Source organism: Eucalyptus grandis, chromosome 3 (assembly GCF_016545825.1).
Source record: "Eucalyptus grandis isolate ANBG69807.140 chromosome 3, ASM1654582v1, whole genome shotgun sequence".
NCBI lineage: Eukaryota > Viridiplantae > Streptophyta > Magnoliopsida > Myrtales > Myrtaceae > Eucalyptus > Eucalyptus grandis.
In genome coordinates, this window is record NC_052614.1 from 28766765 (window position 1) to 28789403 (window position 22639).

At 36.0% G+C, this 22639-nt stretch overlaps 2 protein-coding genes and 1 long non-coding RNA gene across 6 annotated transcripts; all 3 read right to left on the bottom strand.

Annotated features, from left to right (window-relative positions):
• Positions 1 to 454: 454 nt before the first annotated feature.
• On the bottom strand, positions 455 to 1878 carry LOC120291785 (putative adenylate cyclase regulatory protein). The gene is made up of 2 exons (XM_039309518.1): positions 703 to 1878; positions 455 to 553 (listed from the first exon to the last, which is right to left on the bottom strand). The coding sequence occupies exons 1-2, from the start codon at positions 1876 to 1878 to the stop codon at positions 455 to 457; spliced, it is 1275 nt and encodes a 424-aa protein (XP_039165452.1).
• A 4079-nt stretch (positions 1879 to 5957) lies between these two features.
• Positions 5958 to 10210, bottom strand: LOC104436973 (disease resistance protein RPV1). Of its 4 annotated transcripts, none has more exons than XM_039310502.1 (6): positions 9992 to 10210; positions 9867 to 9893; positions 9732 to 9758; positions 9596 to 9622; positions 8637 to 9147; positions 5958 to 6669 (listed from the first exon to the last, which is right to left on the bottom strand). In XM_039310502.1, exons 1-6 carry the CDS (start codon positions 10146 to 10148, stop codon positions 5985 to 5987), a joined length of 1434 nt encoding a protein of 477 aa, XP_039166436.1. In that variant the 5' UTR covers positions 10149 to 10210; the 3' UTR covers positions 5958 to 5984. The 4 variants fall into 4 exon arrangements, with proteins under 4 accessions (XP_039166436.1, XP_039166434.1, XP_039166435.1 ...); XM_039310500.1 differs by having other exon boundaries at positions 9711 to 9758; XM_039310501.1 differs by having other exon boundaries at positions 9846 to 9893.
• A 9105-nt stretch (positions 10211 to 19315) lies between these two features.
• LOC120292224 lies at positions 19316 to 20941 on the bottom strand. Its single transcript, XR_005549999.1, has 2 exons — positions 20786 to 20941; positions 19316 to 19719 (listed from the first exon to the last, which is right to left on the bottom strand). It is a non-coding gene; the product is annotated as an uncharacterized LOC120292224 (long non-coding RNA).
• Positions 20942 to 22639: the final 1698 nt, after the last annotated feature.

Consider the following 22639-nt stretch of genomic DNA (forward strand, 5'->3'; position numbering starts at 1 on the left):
TTTTTCAAGTGCTAGAGTGGGAGATCATCTCATCAAGCTATTGGTTTTTCTTGCTGCTAATTCATCTTCAGCTTCTTCAAGTGGGATAGATCAGGTAAGCTTTGCAAGGAACTGCAGCATAGGATATCAAGCCTTTCTAGTAATTCCAATCTATCAAGACCTTCAATCCGAACCGGTTAGGACAGTACCATAGTTCAAATTCCTCGAGATTTTTAAGTTAGATAAGTTGGGCAATGTCCGAAGGAACCAACACATCCTAAGCTGTAAGAGTCGTAGATTCTTCAGTCTTTCAAGCCCACTGAACTTGCTTGACTTGCAGTTGTCCACTCTCAAGCACTGCAATGATGCTAAACCTTCAAGCCCTTGAATATCACAAATCTCATTGTTGATTAGACTTAGGTTCATCAAATTCTCCAAGTTGGAAAGGTCAACAACTTCAAGGAGATGGCAATAACTAATTTTGAGTTTCCTCAAACCCGAGGGAAGTTGTTGAATTTGGTGTAGGTTCTTCTGCTTCTTCAAGTGGGATAGATCGGGTAAGCTTCGCAAGGAACTGCAGCATTGGATATCAAGCCTTTCTAGTGATTCCAATCTGTCAAGACCTTCAATCTCAACCACTTTTGGACAATCCCACAGTTTAAACTCCTTCAGATTTTTTAAGTTGGATAAGTTGGGCAATATATGAAGGGAGGGGCACCTCACAAGCTCTAAGAGCCGTAGATTCTTCAATCTTTCAAGCCTGTTGAACTTGCTTGACTTGGAGTCATACACTCTTAAGCATTGCAACGATGCTAAACCTTCAAGCCCTTGAATATCACAAATCTCACTGTTGATTAGACTTAGCTCCAACAAATTCTCCAAGTTGGAAAGGTCGACAACTTCAAGGAGATGGCAATAACTAATTGTGAGTTTCCTCAAACCAGAGGGAAGCTGTTCAATCTGGCGCAGGTTCTTCAGCTTCTTCGAGTGGGATAGATCAAGTAAGCTGCAGCATTGATTATCAAGCTTTTCTAGTGATTCCAATCTGTCAAGACCTTCAATGTCAACCAATTTCGGACAATCCCATAGTTTGAACTCCTTGAGATTTTTCAAGTTAGATAAGTTGGACAACGTTTGAAGGGAGGGACACATCTTAAGCTGCAAGTGCCGTAGATTCTTCAGTCTTTCAAGCCAGTTGAACTTGCTTGACCTGCAGTTGTACACTTTTAAGTGTTGCAACAATGCTAAATCTTCATGCCCTTGAATATGACAATTCTGATTATTTAATAGACTTAGCTCCAACAAATTCCCCAAGTTGGAAAGGTCAACAACTTCAAGAAGACTGCAATTCCTAATTTTCAATTTCCTCAAACCGGAGGGAAGATGTTGAATCTGGCATAGGGTCTCGCATCGGATAAGTTCAAGTTCTCTTGCACAATGAAACCAAGCCCCAAATGAGGTTACGCTAGTAATATTCAAAAGTTTCATACGCGATGAGCTGAAAGCGTGGGGTTGTCGCTCTGATTCATAGTAGACAAAGGTTTCATCATTGTCTTTGCCGAAACATAATTCCAGATTTCTTAAACTCGGAAGGTTCACCCGATTGTAGATCTCTGGAACTTTTCCTACGGCTCTTGAAGACAAACATAGACTTATCAAACTTTGTGGAAGCTCTGGCACATTCTCCACAATAGTTGCTGTTAATGCCAAAATCTTCAAGAGTGGTAGTCTCCCAATATCACTAGGAATCATCTTTAGCTCCTTGCAATCGTTTCCATGAATTTCCTCAAGTTTCTCCATCATACCAATAGCCTCGGGTAACTTTTTCACAGAAGTTCCGTTCATCTTCAACACTTTCAAGCTCTCTAGATTGACGATGGTATTTGGCAACTCTAGCATTAATGAGTATGAGATGTCCAACTCAACTAAACATTTCAACATTCCAATTGAGTTGAAAAGTTTCTTATGACTCAAACACGACTGTAGAATTAATATTTCTAAGGATAAAAATATAGAGAGGTCAAGAGTCTCTGATAGCATACAACTTGACAAATCCAGGACTTTCAATCTTGTAAGTACCTGTCAAATGATTATATATATCCAACGAGTTTAGCTTATAGAAGTTTTGCGGGACATAAGCAAATATATCGATTAAAGAAGCATTCCACTAAAGTAACCTTATAAATACTTTGTATATGCATTCCTAACTTAAGCCAAAACCAATCTTTGTCACACTTTTTCATTTCTTCCAATATTGTCCCCACCAATAAATTGAAAAAAGATAGATCTATTCTCATATTACCCCCCGTATCAAATAATAAAAAGACAGAATATAGCCAACACTTCTCCTATAAATTATAACATCCCTTTCTAACTTCATCATCCAATTACCGATTTTGTCGCCACCACTAGCACTCATGACTCTAAACTTTGCATCTTTTCCTATGTAAATGTACCTTCTAAATTTCAATATAGAAAATAATTTTACATATCTTCCAACTGTTAACTAATCTATATTTGCACTTTACTTTTTTTCTTTTTTTTTTTTTTTTGCTTCATAAATTGAACCTTTTGAAGAGAATAATATTCATTTAATAGTATTGATGCTCTAATAAATCAGATTTGCATGTTCAGTTTTACTCGCCAATTTTTATTATTTTGCTAATTTCTCTCTATTGTTCGGTTTTTCTTTGGCATCGCATACTTGTATAGTATAGATAGTAGCTACTTATATTTCACTTAAATTTAAACATCTATTGTGACAACTATTTGGCGTGATTAGGGAACTCAAAATAACATTAATGTTTATAAATTGTTCTTTAAATAGTAATGAAGTCAATAGATATTAAGCTATGACATTTATTCCATTAGATGATCTAATAATCCTACAAAGTACATAATTCACAAAACATGTATGAATATCTAATCAAGTCATTTCCTTCGTTCATATTGCAACACAAAAATTAAGTTACTATTAACATAGAATGTACATATTACAATGCCCTTTAATCGTGCAGCTACAATCAATTTGAATCGAAGAAAGTTAGCAGGACAAACTACGAATTCACGAAACATGTATGAATATCTAATCAAGTCACTTCCTTTATTCATAGTGCAACGCAAAAATTTAGTTACTATTAACATATAATGTACAAATTACAATGCCCTTTAATCATGCAGCTACAATCAATTTGAATTGAAGAAGGTCATCAGGAGAAGAATTACCATAAATGATATAACAGCAATAACCTAGTATCAATGTAAAACTATAAAATGCAATGCAGATCAATGACCGACAACCAAATCATGATATCTTTTTTTTTTTGGGAAGTTAACTGTTTGATTAGATTCGGACCAAAAAGAATTTTTTTTTTTTTGCCAAAAAGGACCAAAAAGAATTGTTTGACTGGGTAAAAATGAAAAATGCAATCTTGAAACATCTACACGTGTTACATTCTCTCCATTAACATAACATAATATCTATGAACACAATATTGAACGAAACGAATAAAAGTGGTCAAGGATAACATTCTTTCCGTTGACCAAAGTGTCTTCAACGGAAATTTACAAGTAGCATTATCTTTTCAATCAAATCTATCACATAAATGTAAAGTAATTATTTGATTGGATGTACTTCTAGTGAAAACACAACAGTAAGTTTCAGCCTTATGGAATGAGGGATTGGAGTCACAAGCCTTCTTCAAGCCAAGATTTGTCGTATGAATTAAGCCAATAAACTTTTTCTTTTTTGGTCGGAAAGCCAATAAACTTCAATCAAACAGATATTTGAATAAAATGACGATCTACAACCCCGTGTGACGCAAGAGCTTGTGTGACTGGAAGAAAATATAACATTTTATACTAAATTATTTGCACATGCGTACCTTGAGTTGTGTCCAACCAACCCAATGTTCGTCTATTGAGCTCCATGATAATTCAAGGATTAACAGATTTTTTGGGCAAAAGTCTGTTGCAAAGTTCGTTTGAAAAACAATCCCAAGAAAACCGTCTCAATTCTGAAAAGAGACCCTCAAAGCATTGAAACAAAACACGAAGAGCATTTTGTCGTGAATTATTTTAGTGATAGTAGTCGTTGCACAAGTTTTAAACTAGACTTATTGAAAGTTCTTATATTTGGGTGATGTGGTCATATAATACAAAATATACTCTAAAGTTATTCACAACTTAGTACAAATGATTCATATTTATCAACATTGCTCATTACTTTACTAAGTAATCCGTTGTATACTATGTCTTTTTCATTTGTATATTTTTACGACATAACTTTATACTTAGAATATTTGAATTTAAAGTTATTCTTAAATTTATTTTCATACACCAACAATTTTGATAATTCTTATTTACTAATTAATAGACGCATTATAAACCAATCATATACATGATAAACCCAATATATTTGTTAATTAGAGTACTTAGATTTATTCACTATCATCTCAAATTACACCCATGTTCCTATGTTATATAAAGATGTTAATATGCTGTCCAATGAACATCAATTATTAGTTTAAGTACGTTAATGAAGTTCTTTTATCTTATCAATGTGAAGGGCAGCGTTTCCTATTTAATGTTTAGGGAAGCAGGTGACGAAAAGTTGCCATGGTGTGACCCAATCACAAAACTCCACTCTACGCACTTCTTTAATTATAAATGTGTGTAAATATACTACTCATGTGAAGTAACCATAGTAGCTCGTTGAGACTGTTTGGTGAAACTTTGCAGCAATAGCTTCAGTTGTAAAAAGTTCAACTGCAGCTTTACAAAGTAATTGGAAAATACCTCTCAGTTGCAACTAAGTCAAAGCTATGGAACCTTATAAAAGCTTTTAGAAAGCTGACGCACACAGCTTTGATGTGCTACAGCTTTAAAATTTACATTGCCACACCTAATGGTTAGAATACTTTACAAATTCCAGCTACCAAACGAGACATATTAAACATACGTTAAACTAATTTTGTTTCAATATACTTCTAGCTATCAGGAAGCAAGTGAGTTTGAAAACATTAAAAGAAGCTGAATATGGAGGTCGGAAAAGGTATCTTAGGGACATCCTTCAACAGCTAGATATCTTCTTTCACTTAAATAATAAGATAACCCTCAACCAGTGTAACGCACGAACTTGTGTGGAAATAAAAAGGTAAGCAAACATTGTACCTAAAAAGTTGCCCATACCTTGAGTTGAGTCCAACCATCCCAGTACTCTATTATATCACTCCCTGAAAGGTCCAGGATGAGTAGTTCTTTAGGAAAAAAGTGGGTAGCTTGCGAAATTGAGGAACAATTCTTCAAAGAAAGCCATCTTAGTTCTGGAAAAACGTCCTTAAAGTCTTCGGAGAGATTTCCGCTCGTCATTTCAAGATATCTTATATTTGGGAATTTCTTAAACTCTTTCGATGTCAAAGAAATCCCATCTAAATCCACACAAATCGCCTCAACAGTTTCACTTCCCTATAACGATGAAAAAGAGTCTTCCATCAACCCATGTAAAGTACAAAATAAGCTGGAAAAAAATTATATTAGGCAGATTTATGCTATGAAAAAGTTACAAGCAATTGCACTTAGCTTTACCTTATCTCTGGTGATCATGCCCAACGCATCTTTATGATTCCACACTCGCGAACGCTTTCCTGGATTGTTGTAATTTTCAGCAAGTACAATACTCCTACCTAAGTCCTTAAGCTGGTCATGCATCCATAACTCATTCTCCTCTCTAATTTTTACTAAGGACCTTGAAAGTAGGACTTGGATTCCCTGTTCTGGAAACAATCGACAGTCATCCCACATATAAGTTGCATCTCTCTTATTTTTTCCGGCTAGGAAACAGGCAACATCAAGAAAGATGTCCTTTTCTGTGACATCTAAAGCATCATAACTTAACCTTAAATGTTTCAGCACATCCTCACAAGGATATATTTCCATCTTTCTTAAAATATCTTTCCACGCTGCCTCTTCTTTTCCACGTAACAATGAACCGATCACTTCAATAGTTAAAGGAAGCCCCCAGCTCTTGCAATAGCTTCTTTAGATAGACTGAGAAAGTCACTTGGAGGAAAGTGAAAGTTGCTTCCAAATGCACACTTGCTAAACAGTTCTAAAGATTCTTGACTATTCAGCTCTTCCACTTCATAACTCAAACTATTCTCAAACACAGACAAAACACTTTTATCCCTCGTTGTAACCAAAATTCTACTTCCTGAACCAAACCATCTCCCCTCTGCTGCTAGTGCCCTTAGTTGGCTCCCCTCATTTACATCATCAAGGATTATAAGAACTTTCTTGTTTCTAAATCGTATTTTGATCATATTTTTCCCTTCGTCAATGCTGGGAATCTCAATTCTTTTGTCCCCAAGGATATCACGCACTAGTTGCCTTTGCACATCTAGAAGACCAAAACTCGAACTTTCTGATGCTTGTCGAATATCGTGGATAAAGCTACAACTTTGAAAACGAGCTGACAACTTCTTGTAAACGATCTTGGCAAGAGTTGTCTTGCCTATCCCACCTATTCCACATATTCCAACAAGTCTTATGTCCTCATATTCAACACTCAACAAATCTATAACTTTATCCACTGATTTGTCGATCCCAACTAAAGGATCATGCAGATGTACTGCAGACACGTCAAGCTTACCCAAAACTTCTAGAGCTATTTGTCGTGTGAGTTCTCCATGGCTGCATATCATTAGTGAGTATTATGAAGTTACTGTAAATGATATGAGTTAGCCACAAAATGTGGGATATAAAGAGAAAAAAAATAGTACATGACTTTCCGAATCGATTCACTCATGGTAATAAGATAAAATGGATATTTAATATGTGATGACCAAGACCATGAAATGTAAAATGATCCCTTCCAATATTCATCGCATATATATATATATATCAGGAACTGAAGCAGGGGCGGTTCCAGGTTTTCTGGAATTGGAAATTGAACAAGTCCACCAAGTAATCGGATTGGAACTAAACCGTTCCCTTATGTTTCCTTCTTTGTTTTGCTGTTTCTTTTTTTCAATTCCCTATATAAGTAAACTTGTAAATCACATTTTCTATTGTAACTGGTAACTTTAAGAACCAACCTTTTTATATTATAATCTCACATAACAATTTAGCTGTGAGGCGAGAGATAGAGAGAGTCGAGAGATTAAGTTTTGTTTTGATTCATTGTGTGGGTCGGGAGTGAGTTGAGTATTAGTGTGGGTGTGGGCTCTCTCATGCTCGAGTTTAAGGTGAGCTGGGCATGGTCGTTCTGAGTCCACCTAGATTTATAGTTGCAATATAAAATTTAATCTGCATAGTCGTTTTGAGTCTAACCTAGATTCGTATCATGTGACAATAATCAAGATTTGATGTTTTTACACTACACGATGCTAACTGATTGAATCTTAAATCTACCTACTATAAAAACTAATTTTATCCGGCACCCTCCTTGAAATTAATTAATTCATGCTTTGAAGCAAATCTCTTGCTTTTCCCTATATTCTCCGGCGTGGCATTATTCCATTTAGAAATTGCGAACTCAAGGACGGTGAAAAGGCCAATCAATTCTTTCTCTTACAGACACATCCTAGAACGTTTCGGCGACTTCCTCAAACCGCCTGAAGCTTTTGGATGGGAGAACTTTTTGGACCGCGAACTTTCTTAGTAAATTCATGTTAAGTATAAAAATTAGATACAAAATGCACCCAAAAAAATTTTGATGTAGAAATTGTTAGTATACTGAATTACATGGTATGATATAAATGGGCGTTTAGAATTTTGGGGAATTGTTTGAGTGTCTTGTATACAAATTGTTTCGGTCACACACCGCAATTTTTTCAAAAATAAATTTTCTATAGACTGGTTCAAAGTTAATTCTATCCAAAAAACAATATGGTTGGTTTGACGCCAATCAAAAGTACTCTTTCAAATCAAGTTAGTGAAAGGATAGGAGCTCAATCAAAACTAGCTACCTGTGGAAAGAAATTTACAAGACCCGTCCCAGCCCAGCTCATATCCAATCTGGACGGATTGGTTTGTTTTATGAAGCTTCACGTTCATACTGCTCGAAAAACATTATTCAATGGGTCCACGCTTCAAATCCGAAAAACATAAACCGAGCCCTTTCTAATTGAAAAAAAAAAAAAAAACTACGAATTAAATCAGATCTGAAAGTGGAAAAAGGAAACAGATTTGGGGAAACAGCAATATCTGAAAGATGGTGAGGAAATAGGGCACCAAAATAGATCAAAAAGTTTACAATCTACAAGTGGAGTCATCGATGGGCGTCCACCAGCCGCAGAGACATTAGGAACAAATAGATCTACTAGTATGAGGTCACCTCGCCATGATGACCGTCCCGTGATTTTCCACAATTGAGCATGGACTATCTCGGGAAGATCAGCGGAGTCCGGCACCATTAGAGCAAAGCCAACGATCACTATTCTTCGACTCTCTCCCCCTTTTTGTCAATTAAAAGCAGAGAAGCTGCTTGCTTCGTTCTATCCTTCTTTCGCATTTCTTTTTTAAAGTTTTTCCCTAGTAGTTACAGTGTGTAAAAGTGAAATGTCCGAATAAAAAATTTGGCTATTCAAATTATAATCAGTATTCAAGCACAAGAAACGGAGAGAAAATGGAAGTTGGAGTTGAGTGAGTTAACATACCCTGTGTTTTTGGCATTCCATCCTTTGATTTTAGTAACTTCCTTGAGGGCCTCCTCCCAGCCCTGCACAGTCTCATTCCCACGTTCTCTTTTATGCTGATTCAAAGCATCCCTATATGCTCCGGTTTCAAGCTTCAAAACAGAAGGTTCCACGTCATAGAAAATGGGCACGACCTCCAGTTTGTGGGTTTTCCTACGCTTCATCATATGTTCTAGCTCACGTAGGCACCACCTACTAGAGGCATAGCCTGTGGAGAAGATGGGAATGCAGACTTTTGAGTCATCAATGGCCCGGTAAATTTCAGGGCCGATCTCGTCACCAGCATCAATCCCTTTCTTGTCTATGAAAACACAGATGCCCTTTTCTAGCAGGGCATAATAGAGGGTATCTGTGAAGGTCAAACGAGTATCTGGTCCTCGAAAGCTCAAGAACACATCAAACAGAGCTCCTGATGTGTCATTGCTGGTGGATCCTGCCTCTGAACTAGTCCTCGTTATCGTAGATGCGTCTTCTGCCATCAAAGATTTCACAAAATATTTTACAGACTTGGGATGATGAGCCCACCGGAGGCTCAACATTCAGAGTCGAGTCAAGTAGAAATCGAAGCCTAAGTAAACTGAAAATATGGGGGCGTCTTTGGTCAGTCCTTATCAATTTATCGTGTCCGCACCAATAAATTTAAGGAACAACATAAAACACATGTACATAATCAAACAAACAAAAAAAAAAGGTTGAGGCTCTGGAACTTTCAGAAGACAAACGCTGGTGCAGGAAAAGGTCTAGAGGCGGAAGAGTGTGACCCAACAAGCATTGATGAGAATTTTTCTCGTGACAGGAAAAATAAATTGACTCTGGAGTCCAAGAACACGAGATAGTGATTGAGAGTAGGATAGTATCTATGAACGCTAGATAATGAATAAACTAATGAACAAACTTAAATGAAATCCCAGTCCTCTGACCTTCGGAATGAGCCCCACCGCTACGATCTACAGACCAACCAACAAGGTATTTCAGCAAAATCCGTAAACAAGATGAGTAAACAAAAATCTCTAAAAGAGCTAGTCATTCAAAAACCTGAAAGCTCAGTCCTCTGACCTTCGGAATGAGCCTCGCCGCTGCCATCTACAGACCAACCAACAAGCTATTTCAGCAAAATCCGTAAACAAGATGAGTAAACAAAAATCTTTAAAAGGGCAAGTTATTCAAAACCTGAAAGCCCAGTCCTCTGACCTTCAGAATGAGCCTCGCTTCCGCAATCTACAGACCAACCGACGAGCTATTTCAGCAAAATCCGTAAACAAGATAAGTAAACAAAAATCTCTAAAAGGACAAGTTATTCAAAACCGGAAGGGCACCCCTAGGAGGCAGCTTGGGTATGACTCTTCTGGTTCGGATGCGAGAGTAGAGGAATCCAGCAAAAAACAGAGGCAAAGCAACCCCAAATTTCAACAGGATAGGCCATATATCCCTCTTTTCTCTCACCATAATGAATCGATCTAGTCTAAGTTCCATCGAGTTCAAAAAAGCGAAAAGAAACAATTGCAGGTCGAGAAACAAAAAGATTGAGGAAGAGATAAGTTCAAGAATCTGAGGACTCTCTGCCCTGTGCAGGCTCATATATAGTCCCGAGTCATAGGAGGGAATGACCGACAGTTGTGAGATGGTAGTTGGGTGCGAAAAGACTTAACTGACCCATTAAGGATGTGCCACATTTTTGTTGGAAAAATAGTAAATAACATGAAAATAATAATAATCATGGAAATATATCAAAAAAGACTAGAAAATAAAGTCAATCATTCGAGATGTTTAAATAGTGTCCCTGGGGATAATTTCATCTCTTGAATTACGAAACTCGGTACGTAAGACTTTAATGGCTAGCCTCTTAAGATACAACATACCTTCTTCTTTATTCTGCATTGAATAGAAGGAAATAAAATAATGCTACGCGTAAAATCCAGTGACGAAAAGAAACTGTCTGGGACTGCTGCTGTGGCGTTAGAACAAGTTGGCAAAGCTGCTGTCACGACCCCAGCAGGACGCACTGAGTACGACGAGGTGAGCAAGCAAGGGAGGTAGAGGCGCAACAATGGCCAAGCCGGCAGTGAGCGTGGTGACTGGCGTGGGGGGCCGGCGGTGGCGGCGTTCTTAGAAGGACAGGAGCCAAAGACCAACGCCGGCAAATGAGATCTCGAGGATTTCAACGAGAAAGCAAACCACGGACCACCAGACAAAAGCAGCAACGACGCCGAGAAATTAAACCACCCCGGCGAACAAGGACAAGCAATCTCCCCTCAGTATAGTGTTTTTCTTTCTTTTTACTTTTTTGTGAACTATTAATCTCCCCTTTCTTGTTTTAAAATAATCATATATTACTCTCAATATTCCTTTCCCTCTCATTTTTTCCTTTTTAATCTATTGTTTTCCTTTGTCGTTTCCCTCAATATGTAAGACCGCGATAATTCTTCTTCTTTTCTTCGATCTTGTCATGAATCATGATATGGTTGCGAAGACATTCCTGCAATCTCCTTTGAATTTTTTTCTTTTTTATGAAGTTATTGTCTTTATCCCCCGCGTTTACTATAATGAATTAATTTTTTTCCACCTTGGCTCCTCTTACTTCTTCCATTTATAAATTTCGGCCACTCAGTGTTTTCTGCAATTGGCAAAATTTTTATGCTCTTATGAGCTCAGTATAGTTTATCAATTAAGTTCGAGACCATTCATCTAAATCCACCCTCATATGGAATTAAATAATGCATGAAAAAAACACAACTAATATGCAAGATGCAATTATAGATTTTTTGTTAGGGATCGGGGTCAATTCTATATTTTTTTTATGCAATTAATAGCTAATTGGGTTGCCAAAAATTAAGGTATCAACGGTGAATAAGTTATTAATACATTTTTGCCCAAAGTGAGTTCATCACCAACTGTAGAGGCACCATCCACATAAAGTTGTCCTTTTTTTAATGCATTTTGAAAACACTCGTAAGAAGTGGCCTATAAAGTCTAAGTATGAGGAAAGAATATAAACAACGCCTTCTTCTTTTCATCTTAGCTGCACCTACTAAAATTCTGAATACAAATCACACAACATTTTGTGGTGATTTTACAAGATTGGGATGATGGAAAACGCGTTATGATGCATTTCTAGGAAGTTGCAAGAACTACGTGTGGGATGGTGGTCAACAACCAATGGTCAGGTAGGAAAGATAGAAGTGGTAGAGATCTGATTAAAGAAAGGACTAGGAAATGGCCTAAGCCCCACAAGTGACTGGGTGTATGGGGCAAGAATCAAATGAAATGTCTGATAAATGTAAACACGTGAACTTGCATTTCTAAACTCGCTTGAGAATAAAAATGAAAGGGTAACGCCTTTAAACTTTAATTATCATTTCTTTTATCGTCTACTTCTAGTTGCACTTCGAAATATGCCTAAATATTATTGACTTTAATTAGAGTGACTTACCGAATTTTCTCTTTTTAAATTATCAATTAGTTTTGAGCTACCAACTCTTATTGGAATTACTTACCGAGTTTTATTTTTTTAATTGCCAACTTTTCTTATTCTTTTTATCAATTTTTCATTCACCTTTCTCTATTGGGGCCTTAAATTTACTAACTCTTATTTTTCAACCATTTCATTGATTAAGCTGGTTACCAACTCTTATTCAAGTTAACTATCAATGCTTATTTTTATTTTTATTTTAATTTATTAACTTTTCCATTGAGTTACTTAATCTGGAAAAAATCGGGAAGTCACCAAGTAAATATTGATAATTTTATATACGATTGGTAAATTTAATATGTTGATAATTAAATAAAATTTTCCAAATAATAAGAGAATTGGTTTATCATTCAAGAAGAAATTGGTAATTAAAAAGAAAAAAAATGAAAACAAAAAGGCGCTGGCCAGTGGCCACCAATTTCTTAGACCCAGGGAGTGCTTTCCAAGAAGGACGCTCGAAAGGAAATCTCCACCTTCGGTCTACCGTGTGAAATGGAAAAGACTTTTTAACGCTTCTTTCCCAGCCATCAACCAAAGGGAAAATTTAAAAATCAGTCATGAAAGGATTCGCAGATGAGCTTTACTTTTTCTCATTCATTATCGTGCTTCTACGACCTTCCTTGGTAGTCTACAATCAATTATTAATGTCTTGCTTCAAATGTAACCATCATCTCTTCGTGATCTGGACAGGGATCGAGTTCCCTAGACTCGTCATAATTTGTCTTGTCTTAGCAATGATTTCGATCTTCAACAAATCTTGATCAACGCAACGAGAGAGTATTAATACATTTAAAATTTTATGTCAGTATCGATGTGGAAGGTGTATTGTATCAAAGTTCAATTCCTCTCATAAATCATAACGGTATGAGAGTCATTTTACGACGGATAGATAGAAATTTCTCCTGTTTTCCTTTCTGCTGAATATTTAGATCTGTGGGTTGCAACATAATGTTTATTAATCAAAACAATATGGTTTTGAAAAAAAAAATCAAAACAATAAGGTTGAGTATAATTGGGAGCCGGTGTACTTTTTTGTATCTGCTGATTATCTATTTCGCGTGTTTTTGATATAAGGGAAAACAAGAAAAGAAAACACCCCATTTAACTAGCACCAGCACTAGAAACATGATCATGGGGGATTTTAGAGGACAATTAATCGGATCTCCTAAATCATTCTCTCTCTTTGACTTGGATAGCACTTTAATCATCAAGCATCTATTCAAGTTCATATGATTTTTCTAAATTATAGAAACATGAAAACTCTCTCGTAATTGCTTGATATTTAGAACCGTCAGTTCTAGCTTTAACTTAAGCGTCTATGCACAACAAGCATAAGCTAATCCTGGTCACGTAGCCCCAAAAAAAAAAAAAAAAAAAGATAATAATAAAGAGAAAAAATTATACAAATGTCCTGTAAATTTTGAAATTTTATGCAAATAGTTAGACTTGATCATCAGTCACCTTCCTTATGCAGATTTGCCGACTGTTTGAGTGCCCAAATTGAAGACCTAGCTGATAGCATTAAAGTAAGATATTCCGAGACTATATTTGCCAAAAATCACGGACTAATTCATTGAACAGATCAGTGAGATTACGTGATCAAAACCTGCTTAGAAGAATTCATTGATAGATCATATAGGAGAAGGGCTAAGCACGTGTTTTTTTTTTTTTAATATTTTGCTATAAATGCGTCGTGAGTGTAACAATGTGACAGTTTATATTTTTTGTAATACGGAAATTAATTTTAAATAAATGCTTGTACCGATTTGAAATTGTTAATTTTTAAACCAAACAATAGATAAATAGACGTTTGCAACTAATTTCTTAGAGCCCACGAGGAGATTTCCGAGAAGGATGCTCAAAAAGATTATCCCCATGGCTGGTACACCGTGTGAAGAGGAAAACACTCAACACTATTTGCCCAGCCATCGACAAAAAGAAAAAAAGATTAAAAGCAATCATGAAAAGGAACCTCCTACGATCTTGCATTTTGTCATCCATAGTCGTGTTTCCATGACCTTTCTTGGAAATCTAGAATCAACTGTTCTTTAAAAGCCCTCGAATACCTACACACATACGGATCAGAGCAAAACAGGGGAATTAAAAACAAGAGGGCTGGGAAAATCAAAGAGGAAACGAAATAGCATTAGTAAGTTCGATGAATGTAGTTACCAAAAATTTTTTGTCTTCTGCTTTTTATCTGTTTTATGTGTTTTTCATAAAAGGGAAAACACGAAAAGAAGATAACGCATTTGAACAGCGCCAATATATTCCTTTCCATCTCAAACCTCAGAAGCAGCTCCCACAATCAAGAATTTGCTTGAGATATCCTTTATTGTTGACCGAGCAACCCAAGCTAGATTGGGTCTCATCTCTTCAATTTTAATTTATTGTTTTCCTTTGTCGTTTCCCTCAATGTGTAAGACCACGATAATTCTTCTTCTTTTCTTCGATCTTGCCATGATATGGTTGCGAAGACATTCCCGTAATGTCCTTGGAAAGTTATTGTCGTTATCCCCCGAATTTACTCTATTAATTTTTTCCACCTTGGGACCTATTAGTTCTTCCATTTATAAATTTTGGCCTCTTAGTGTCTTATGCGGTTGGCAAAAATTTTATGCTTTTATGGATTCCGTCCAATTTGTCAGTTAAGTTTGAGACAATTCACTTAACTCCACCCGCCACTGATCCTATGCAGATATATGAGTTTAAATAATACATGAAAACAATGCAACGATATGCAAAATGCAAGGGATGAGGGTCAATCCTAGCTTAACAACTAATTGAGTAGTCAAAATTTATGTGTCAATATATACATTTTTACCCAGAGTGATTCGTCACCAATTGTTGCAGCACTATCCACTAAAAGTTGTTCTTTTTTAATGCATTTATGCTAAGGAACCTGAGATTTTTTTTTTATTTTTAATGCATACTAGAATTAAGTCTAAGGAAAGACTATAAACAGTGCCTTTTCTCTTTTCATCTTAGCTGCACCTACTAAAATTATGAAAACAACTTACACCACATTTTATGGTGATTTTACAAGATTGGGATGATGGAAAACGCAGTATGACGCATTTCAAGGAAGTTGCAAGAATAACGTCTGGAACAGGGATCAAGAGGCGATGGTCATGTAAGAAAGTGAGAAGTGGTAGAGATATGACTGAAGAAAGGACTAAGAAATGGCCCTAAGCCCCACAAATTGATTGATAGATGGGGCAAGATTCAAATGAAATTTCTAAGAAATGTGGACACGTGAACCTGCACTCCTAACCTCGCTCGAAAACAAAAATGAAAAGGTAACACCTTCAAACTTTAATTATCATTTTTTTTTAAATCGACAAACTTCTAGTTGCATTTCTCAAAAATAATGATGTGGCGGCAAATCCCAATCTAGTCCTTATGGCCAAATGCCACCACAAAATACTGACATGGCGGCCCACCCATCGCTAGTTGTTTTATAGGTCACAATCGGTGATTTGACATTGAATTTTCCAGATTTTTTCTTTTATTTATTATATTTTTTTCATTCATTGCTACTGTTCATCACTTAGGTTCAAGACAATTTACTTGAATCCATCCATTATTGGTCCAATGTGTGTGTGTGTGTATATATATGGATTTAAATAATGTATGAAAAAATAGCAGCCAATATGCAAAATGCAATTATTGATTTTTTGTAAGGGATTGGGGAAAATTCCAAAAAAAAAAAAAAAAAAAAAAAAAAAAATTATGCAATTAACAATAAATTGGATTGCCAAAATTTAGGTACTAATAGCAGATAAGCTACTAATACATTTCTACCCAAAGCGAGTTTGCTACCAACTATAGCAGCACCATCCGCTAAAATTTGTCATTTTTTAATGCATTTAGGTCTTTTGTGCATGTAAGTATTTTTATTGGAACGTAAGTGTTGAGAAAATAGAAATCTTATAAAAAAGGTCACTTTTAAGATGGTCATATAAAGTCTAAGTCTAACAGCATGTAAAACCATGCCACATTTCATAGTGATTTTTCAAGAGTTGGATAATGGAAAACGCAGTATGATGCATTTCAAGGAAGTTGCAAGAACTACATGTGGAACTGGGGTCAATGGGTGACGGTCATGTAGGAAAGTGAGAAGTGTTAGAGATCTGATTGAAGGAAAGACAAAGAAATGGCCTAAGCCCCACCAATTACTAGCGTATAGGGCGAGAATCAAATGAAATGTCTAAGAAATGTAGACACGTGAACTTGCACTTCTAACCTCGCTCAAAAACAAAAATGAAAGGGTAATGCCTTCAAACTTTCATTATCATTTTTTTTTATCGTCTACAAACTTCTAGTTGCATTTCTAAAAAATGCCTTAATATTACTGACTTTAATTAGAGTGACTTACCTACATTTCTCTATTTAAATTGCCAATTAGTCTTGAGTTACCAACTCTTATATGAATTACTTAGCAAGCTTATTTATTCAATTACCAACTTTTCTGATTATTTTATCAATTTTTCATTCACCTTCTTTATTATGCCTTAAATTTACTAATTCTTATTTGTCAACCTTTTCTTCAATTAAGTTTTCAACTAGTTACTAACTCTCATTTGAGTTAACTATCAACATTTATTGGTCTTTTATTTAATTTATTAACTTTTCCACTGAGTTACTTAATCCGGGAAAAAATTGGGAAGCCACCAAAATATATTGATAATTTTCTATATAATTGGTAAATTTAAGATGTTGATAATTAAATAAAATTTGCCAAATAATAAGAGAATTGGTTTATCGATCATGAAAGAAATTGGTAATTAATAAAAAAGGAAGTTGGCTACTAATTTCTTAGACCCACGAGGAGCTTTCCAAGAAGAACGCTCCAAAGGTAACCTCCACTTTCGGGGTACCGTGCGACGTGGAAAACACTTTTAACCCTCTTTTCCCAGCCATCAACAAAAGGGAGAAGTTAAGGACCAGTCATGGAAGGAATCGCGGACGAGCTTTACTTTTTTTCAGCCAATGTCGTGCTTGTACGACCTTTCTTGGTAGTTTAGAATCAATTATTATTGTCTTGCTTTAAGACAACCTCAATTTCTTCGTGGCCTTGACTTTGAATATCCGTTCCCTCTTTACAATGATTTCGGTCTTCGACGAATCGTGATCTAATTCAATTCTTTTCATAAATTATAATGATATGATATTCATTATATGACGTATAGATCGAATTTCTTCTTCTTTCTTCCTTTCCATCAAATGTTCACGTTTGTGAGTTGCGACATAATGTTTATTAATCAAAACAATTTGGTTATAAAGAAATCAAATGATAAGGTTGTGTACAGAATGTGAGCTGGTGTACTTTTTTGTCTTCTGCGAATTGTTTGTTTCATGTGCTTTTGACAGAAGTGAGAACAAGAAAATAAGAATACACATCTAATCAGTAGCTTCGTAGACGATCCATCTCTGAAGTATGCTGCAGAGGATCATGAGACACTTTAGAGGACAATCTTCTAAATCAGTCATGAAAGAAATCTCAAATGCTCTTGCTTTTTCTCATCCATTATATCATTTCTATGACATTTCTTGGAAATCTAAAATCAACTATTTCCTTTAAAAAATCTCGATTACCTACCTTTTTAAATGGACTTTAGGAACCAATTTCATAGAGCCCACGAGGAAATTTCCAGGACGCTCAAAAGGCTATCCCCTTAGTTGGCTCACCGAGCAAAATGGAAAAGACTAAGGGCCTGCATGTTTGTGTTTCTTTTTTTTTTGAGCCAAATGGAAAAGACTAAGGGCCTGCATGTTTGTGTTTCTTTTTTTTTTTTTTTTTTTTGTTCATGAACAGATTTTTTGTTTTTTTGTTTTCGTGAACAAAAAAGAATAGAAACGCGTTTGTTTGCGTTTTTGTTCAAAATCTGTTTTTCCCAGTGACCAGCAAAGGGGAGGCCTGATCACCGGATTGAGGTGGCCTACCAATGGTGAGCTTGATGGCGAGGTCAAGCTGGTCGTCGCTAGGCGAGGGTGAGCTTGCCTAGCCCTATCCAAGCTCACCTCGCCGATCCATTGGCGAGGCTCAACCTCACCAGCCCTTCCCTTTGGTTGTTTGTTGAAAGGAGGGGAAAAAAAAAGAGAAAGTAAAAAAAAAAGGGGGGAAGAAAAGATAAACAAGTTATTAAAAATTTCAAAAATTTATTTAAAAAATCATCCACAGGCATCGGCCAATGTCCACGTCACTACCGGTTGGCTAAATTTGGTTGGAAAAACTGAATTGACACAATTGTAAAAAAATTAGGATTCAATTGACAAAAAAATAAATTTAGGACTAAATTGACACAATTGAATGAGCCAGGTAACACCAATTTAACTTGAGGATATGTTCAAATAGATGATGAGCATCTCGGATGATAATCCTATGTGCAAGTGATGTTTGGACTCAACAATCTCGCATCAACAAAAGTCTAGTTCATATTAACGAAAATAGCTCTCACGCCAATCGTTTTTGGGGCTAGTATAAACCCAGGATTTGCACTTGGTATAAACTTGAGAATTAATTGAAGCGATGAAAATAATTAAAAGAGGGATGAAATCTGGATGCCGAGAAGCCCCCCCTCAGAGTGACGTAATAAATGCCGTGATATTGTAATAGTGGTATTTGCTCTCGATATAGTAGTTGAATTCAATACACCTTAGTCCATAAATAAAGGAAAAGCCAACTAAATCATCGTCACAACGCGGAAATTGGAAAATTGAAGCTATAAATCGAAGTGTCCATTATATATTAGTCGAACCAATTGCTTTTACAATGAACCCTTTATAATAAATGCAATACTTTATTCACCAGAAAGAAGATTGTCTCTGTCTTGACATAATCAAGTGCATCACCAATCAAATCATCACTGGCCTTTCCATAACCCAAACCGTGAAAAAAAGAAAAAGAAAAAAGAATGAACAAATGTAGTCACATTCTCTCGCAAATTCCAAAACACTGTTGTCATGATCCTAAAAGTCTTTCCTAAGGGATCATCCCCAAAAAGAAGGGAAAAAAAAAGGAATGATCGATTTTTTAAAGTTTTATTTTAGAGCAATCATCGACCTTTTATAATAAATTTAATAAGTTAGAGGAAATGATTTGCGATAGTTTTTTAGTGCCGATCGCAAAAATTTCTCCATAAATATGGGCTAACACTAATGGCATAAATGGAAGGAAAAAAGAAAAATTCAGGCTGGTATATATAATATGGGTTAAATCAGGGTCTTGGCAACACTAGAACCGACTGCAGTGAAAGACGAAATTGTATCGATTCGATTCCGCCTTCAGTTGCCAAGGCTTCATATCGGGGGACCAATCTTTTCAAATTCTCAATGCTAATATTGAAGCAATATTAGCGGAATTGTTGAACGAATCCTTGCAATGCATTTAAAAGAAACGGCAGATCCTTTACTTGCCATCAGCCTATTTCAATGTGAAGTAATGGTTGAAAGAGTGAAAGAATCTTTCCAAGCCTTGATTGGTATTTGGCTGCTCTTCTCGAAGAACTTCATCTCTGGAATATCCCAACTGCAGCCCTCCAGACCGTCTTGACTGATTTGGCAGGGAACAATCTTGGGAAAAGAAGCTCACTCAAATTGGCAAAACATATGGATAGAATTAATTAATTGCTAAGAAAAAGTCAGGAATAGAAAGGAAAGGGAGCAAAATCGCTCCTCTACTTCGCTCTCTCTTTCTCTCTCTCTCTCTCTAAGAGAAAGAACTGACAGGCTCATTCTCTCAACCTCAGCATCTTCACAAAGTGTCCCTCTTCCTAATGCGGTGGACCGAATTCCATAGACTAAATTCTATTATTGTAACATAATCATTGATCTTCTCAGTACATGAGGACATGAAGAGAGATTGCTGTGTAACACAGTCAAGGAATTGAAACAGTTGAAATTGATCCAAATGGAAAGATGGATTCACATTATGAAGGAAAGATAGACTATGCATTGGGGAGATTAATGTGAGTACTTACTACAAATCATTAACATTTCAAAATGTCCATGTATCGGCATTCTGATTACTTGTACCTGAAAACATAAACCACATCCTACATCTACGAGACCCTAAAACCAACAATAGGGACAACTCATGAAAAACTACATCTGGAAAATTAGAGGGGGAAAATAAAAAGTTTAACTGATTGTTATAAAAAAAGTAAGAGGACGAATGATAGAAGCCATTCCTTTGCTTCCATAATGCTTCTCCCTTCACATCATCATTCAATTATCATACATCACAAATGCAGAGCCCTTCCACAACTAATATCATCGCTCGACAGTCTCGCAAGATGTCATCTCTACGCTCGCTCGAGCAAGCAGAGTAGCGATGCTCGCTTGAGGGAGCAGACGCTATCGTAGATCTGGGTGAGCAACGCTCCCCAGATTTGCGAGATGCTCACTCGAGGCTCGAGCATGAGGGCTTGCTCGACTGAGTGTCTCACATATTCGGGCAAAGCGTTGGCTCAAGTGAGTCATCGCACTCGAGCCCCGAGCAGCCGTCGCCTAGATCTGCGAGGGGTGGCTCTCGCTAAAGCCCTCGTCAATCGGCTCAACCAAGCCCTCGCCGAAGGCGTCGAATCAGAAGCTTTAGCCAGTGAAGGAGGAGTAGCAGCCGATGAAGGATGAAACTTACCTCAATCAGAAGCTTCAGCCAATGAAGTAGCAGCAGCTGTCGATGCCGGAGAGAATGACAAATTGGGAGGCGCCGGAGAGGATGACGGTGGAGAAGCTGTGAGAGACACCAGAGAAGGAGGGACTTGAGACAGAGAGGGCGCGGGTGGATGGCTGATAGAGGGCACGGCTTAAGCAAAAATAAACAAAACAAAAAAGTTTTGTGTTTTTATTTTTTTTGTTTCTTCAAAAAGTGTTCTTGGGAATAAGAAATAAGTTTTTTTTACTTTTTATTTCTGTTCCAAATTTGTTCCCCGGTGTCACGAGCTAAATTTGGGGTGCATCATCTAAAGTTTAGGCTAATGGACTGCTAAGTCTAGACTTAACTCGAGCTCTCCCAAGTCCATATTAATTCGCGACTTAGATTTCTATTTAATGGATTTTATCTAGGAGTTGCCACTAATCAGTTTTCGATAGGTCGATTAGACACTAAGTAAAATAATGGGAGAATTATTTTACTCTTATGAACCAGAGACTTTAGGTACGGGAACTTGATTATACTATATTTTTCTAATACCCTTTCGGTACCATTCTTTTATTTTCAAAAATGTTTTTGCAGGCGGCTTAGATTTATATTAACCTAAATCTCTATCATGCAAAAGGGTGATCACACGGGTACTCAATGATTATTAAACACTCAATGAATCAAACAAATTGCACTAAAAGAAATAAATGGACCAAGCAAACAAATTTTTTAGGGTTTTCTTTTATCTTGAAATTAGAACTTTATCATAAAATATGCACTAAAATTATGTGACCTGATTTTAAACAAGTAAAGCAAGAAATTGTTTATTTTTGGTTTTTCTCTTATTATGAAATTAGAACTTACTTATATAACATTATATAACATGAACTTTTAAACTATGTGACTTAATTTTACTAGCAAGCTAATTCTAATTAAATGAACCTATTATGCAAACTATTTGACATGCACCTAATATTTTTGCATTTTTATTTATTGAAATCCGGAATTAATAAAAACCCTAGTTAAACTATCTAAAGTGAATAATTTTCTAATTTATATTAGGGATTAATCTGACTTAAACCCTATCCTATCTTAGAAAATTATTATTTTTTTAAAAAGGATTATTAAAATATGCAAACTTTATCTAAGACCCTATATTAAAAGGTCATTTTGATCCAACCCTAATCTATTTCAAAAATCATCTAAACGTGCAAATTTAAAATGCAACCCTAATTTGCTACCGACACATTCGATGCAAGATTTAATTTTTGATTTTTTTTTTATGTTTTTTTTATTGTTTTCCAATACAAGCAATTATCAGATAAACATTACATCTAAACAATCAATATATTTATCAAATAAAGAATTAAAATAATCGAAAAAAATAATCCGTTGTCTCACGGGTTAAATTAGCGATTATTTTGAACCTAAATATCACAACATATAAAAAATTCAAAATAATTAAAAATTGACCCGAAATCTTACGAATCAAATTAATAATTATAATGATTTAATAAGTTAAGATACTATCAAAATGCCTCAAAATCAATATAATTAAAAAATGATCCGACATCTTACGAGATCAAATTAGAAATTATAGAGATTTTTGGGACAACTGAACTCTATGGATAATGTCTAAAATGTATGAATAATTAACATTGACATCCAACATTCCAATTTAAGTAATAATAATGAAACTTGACTTTTAAACAGAAAATTAAAAAAATTTAAAAAAAAAAAACTACGTAAGATGGGAGTACAGGAAGGAAAAACGCAGACGACGGGGGTGTGCGCAGCATTCAAGCGGCGTCGGGTAAAGGCAGATCGGCGGGCGAACCAGCAAGCGGCAAC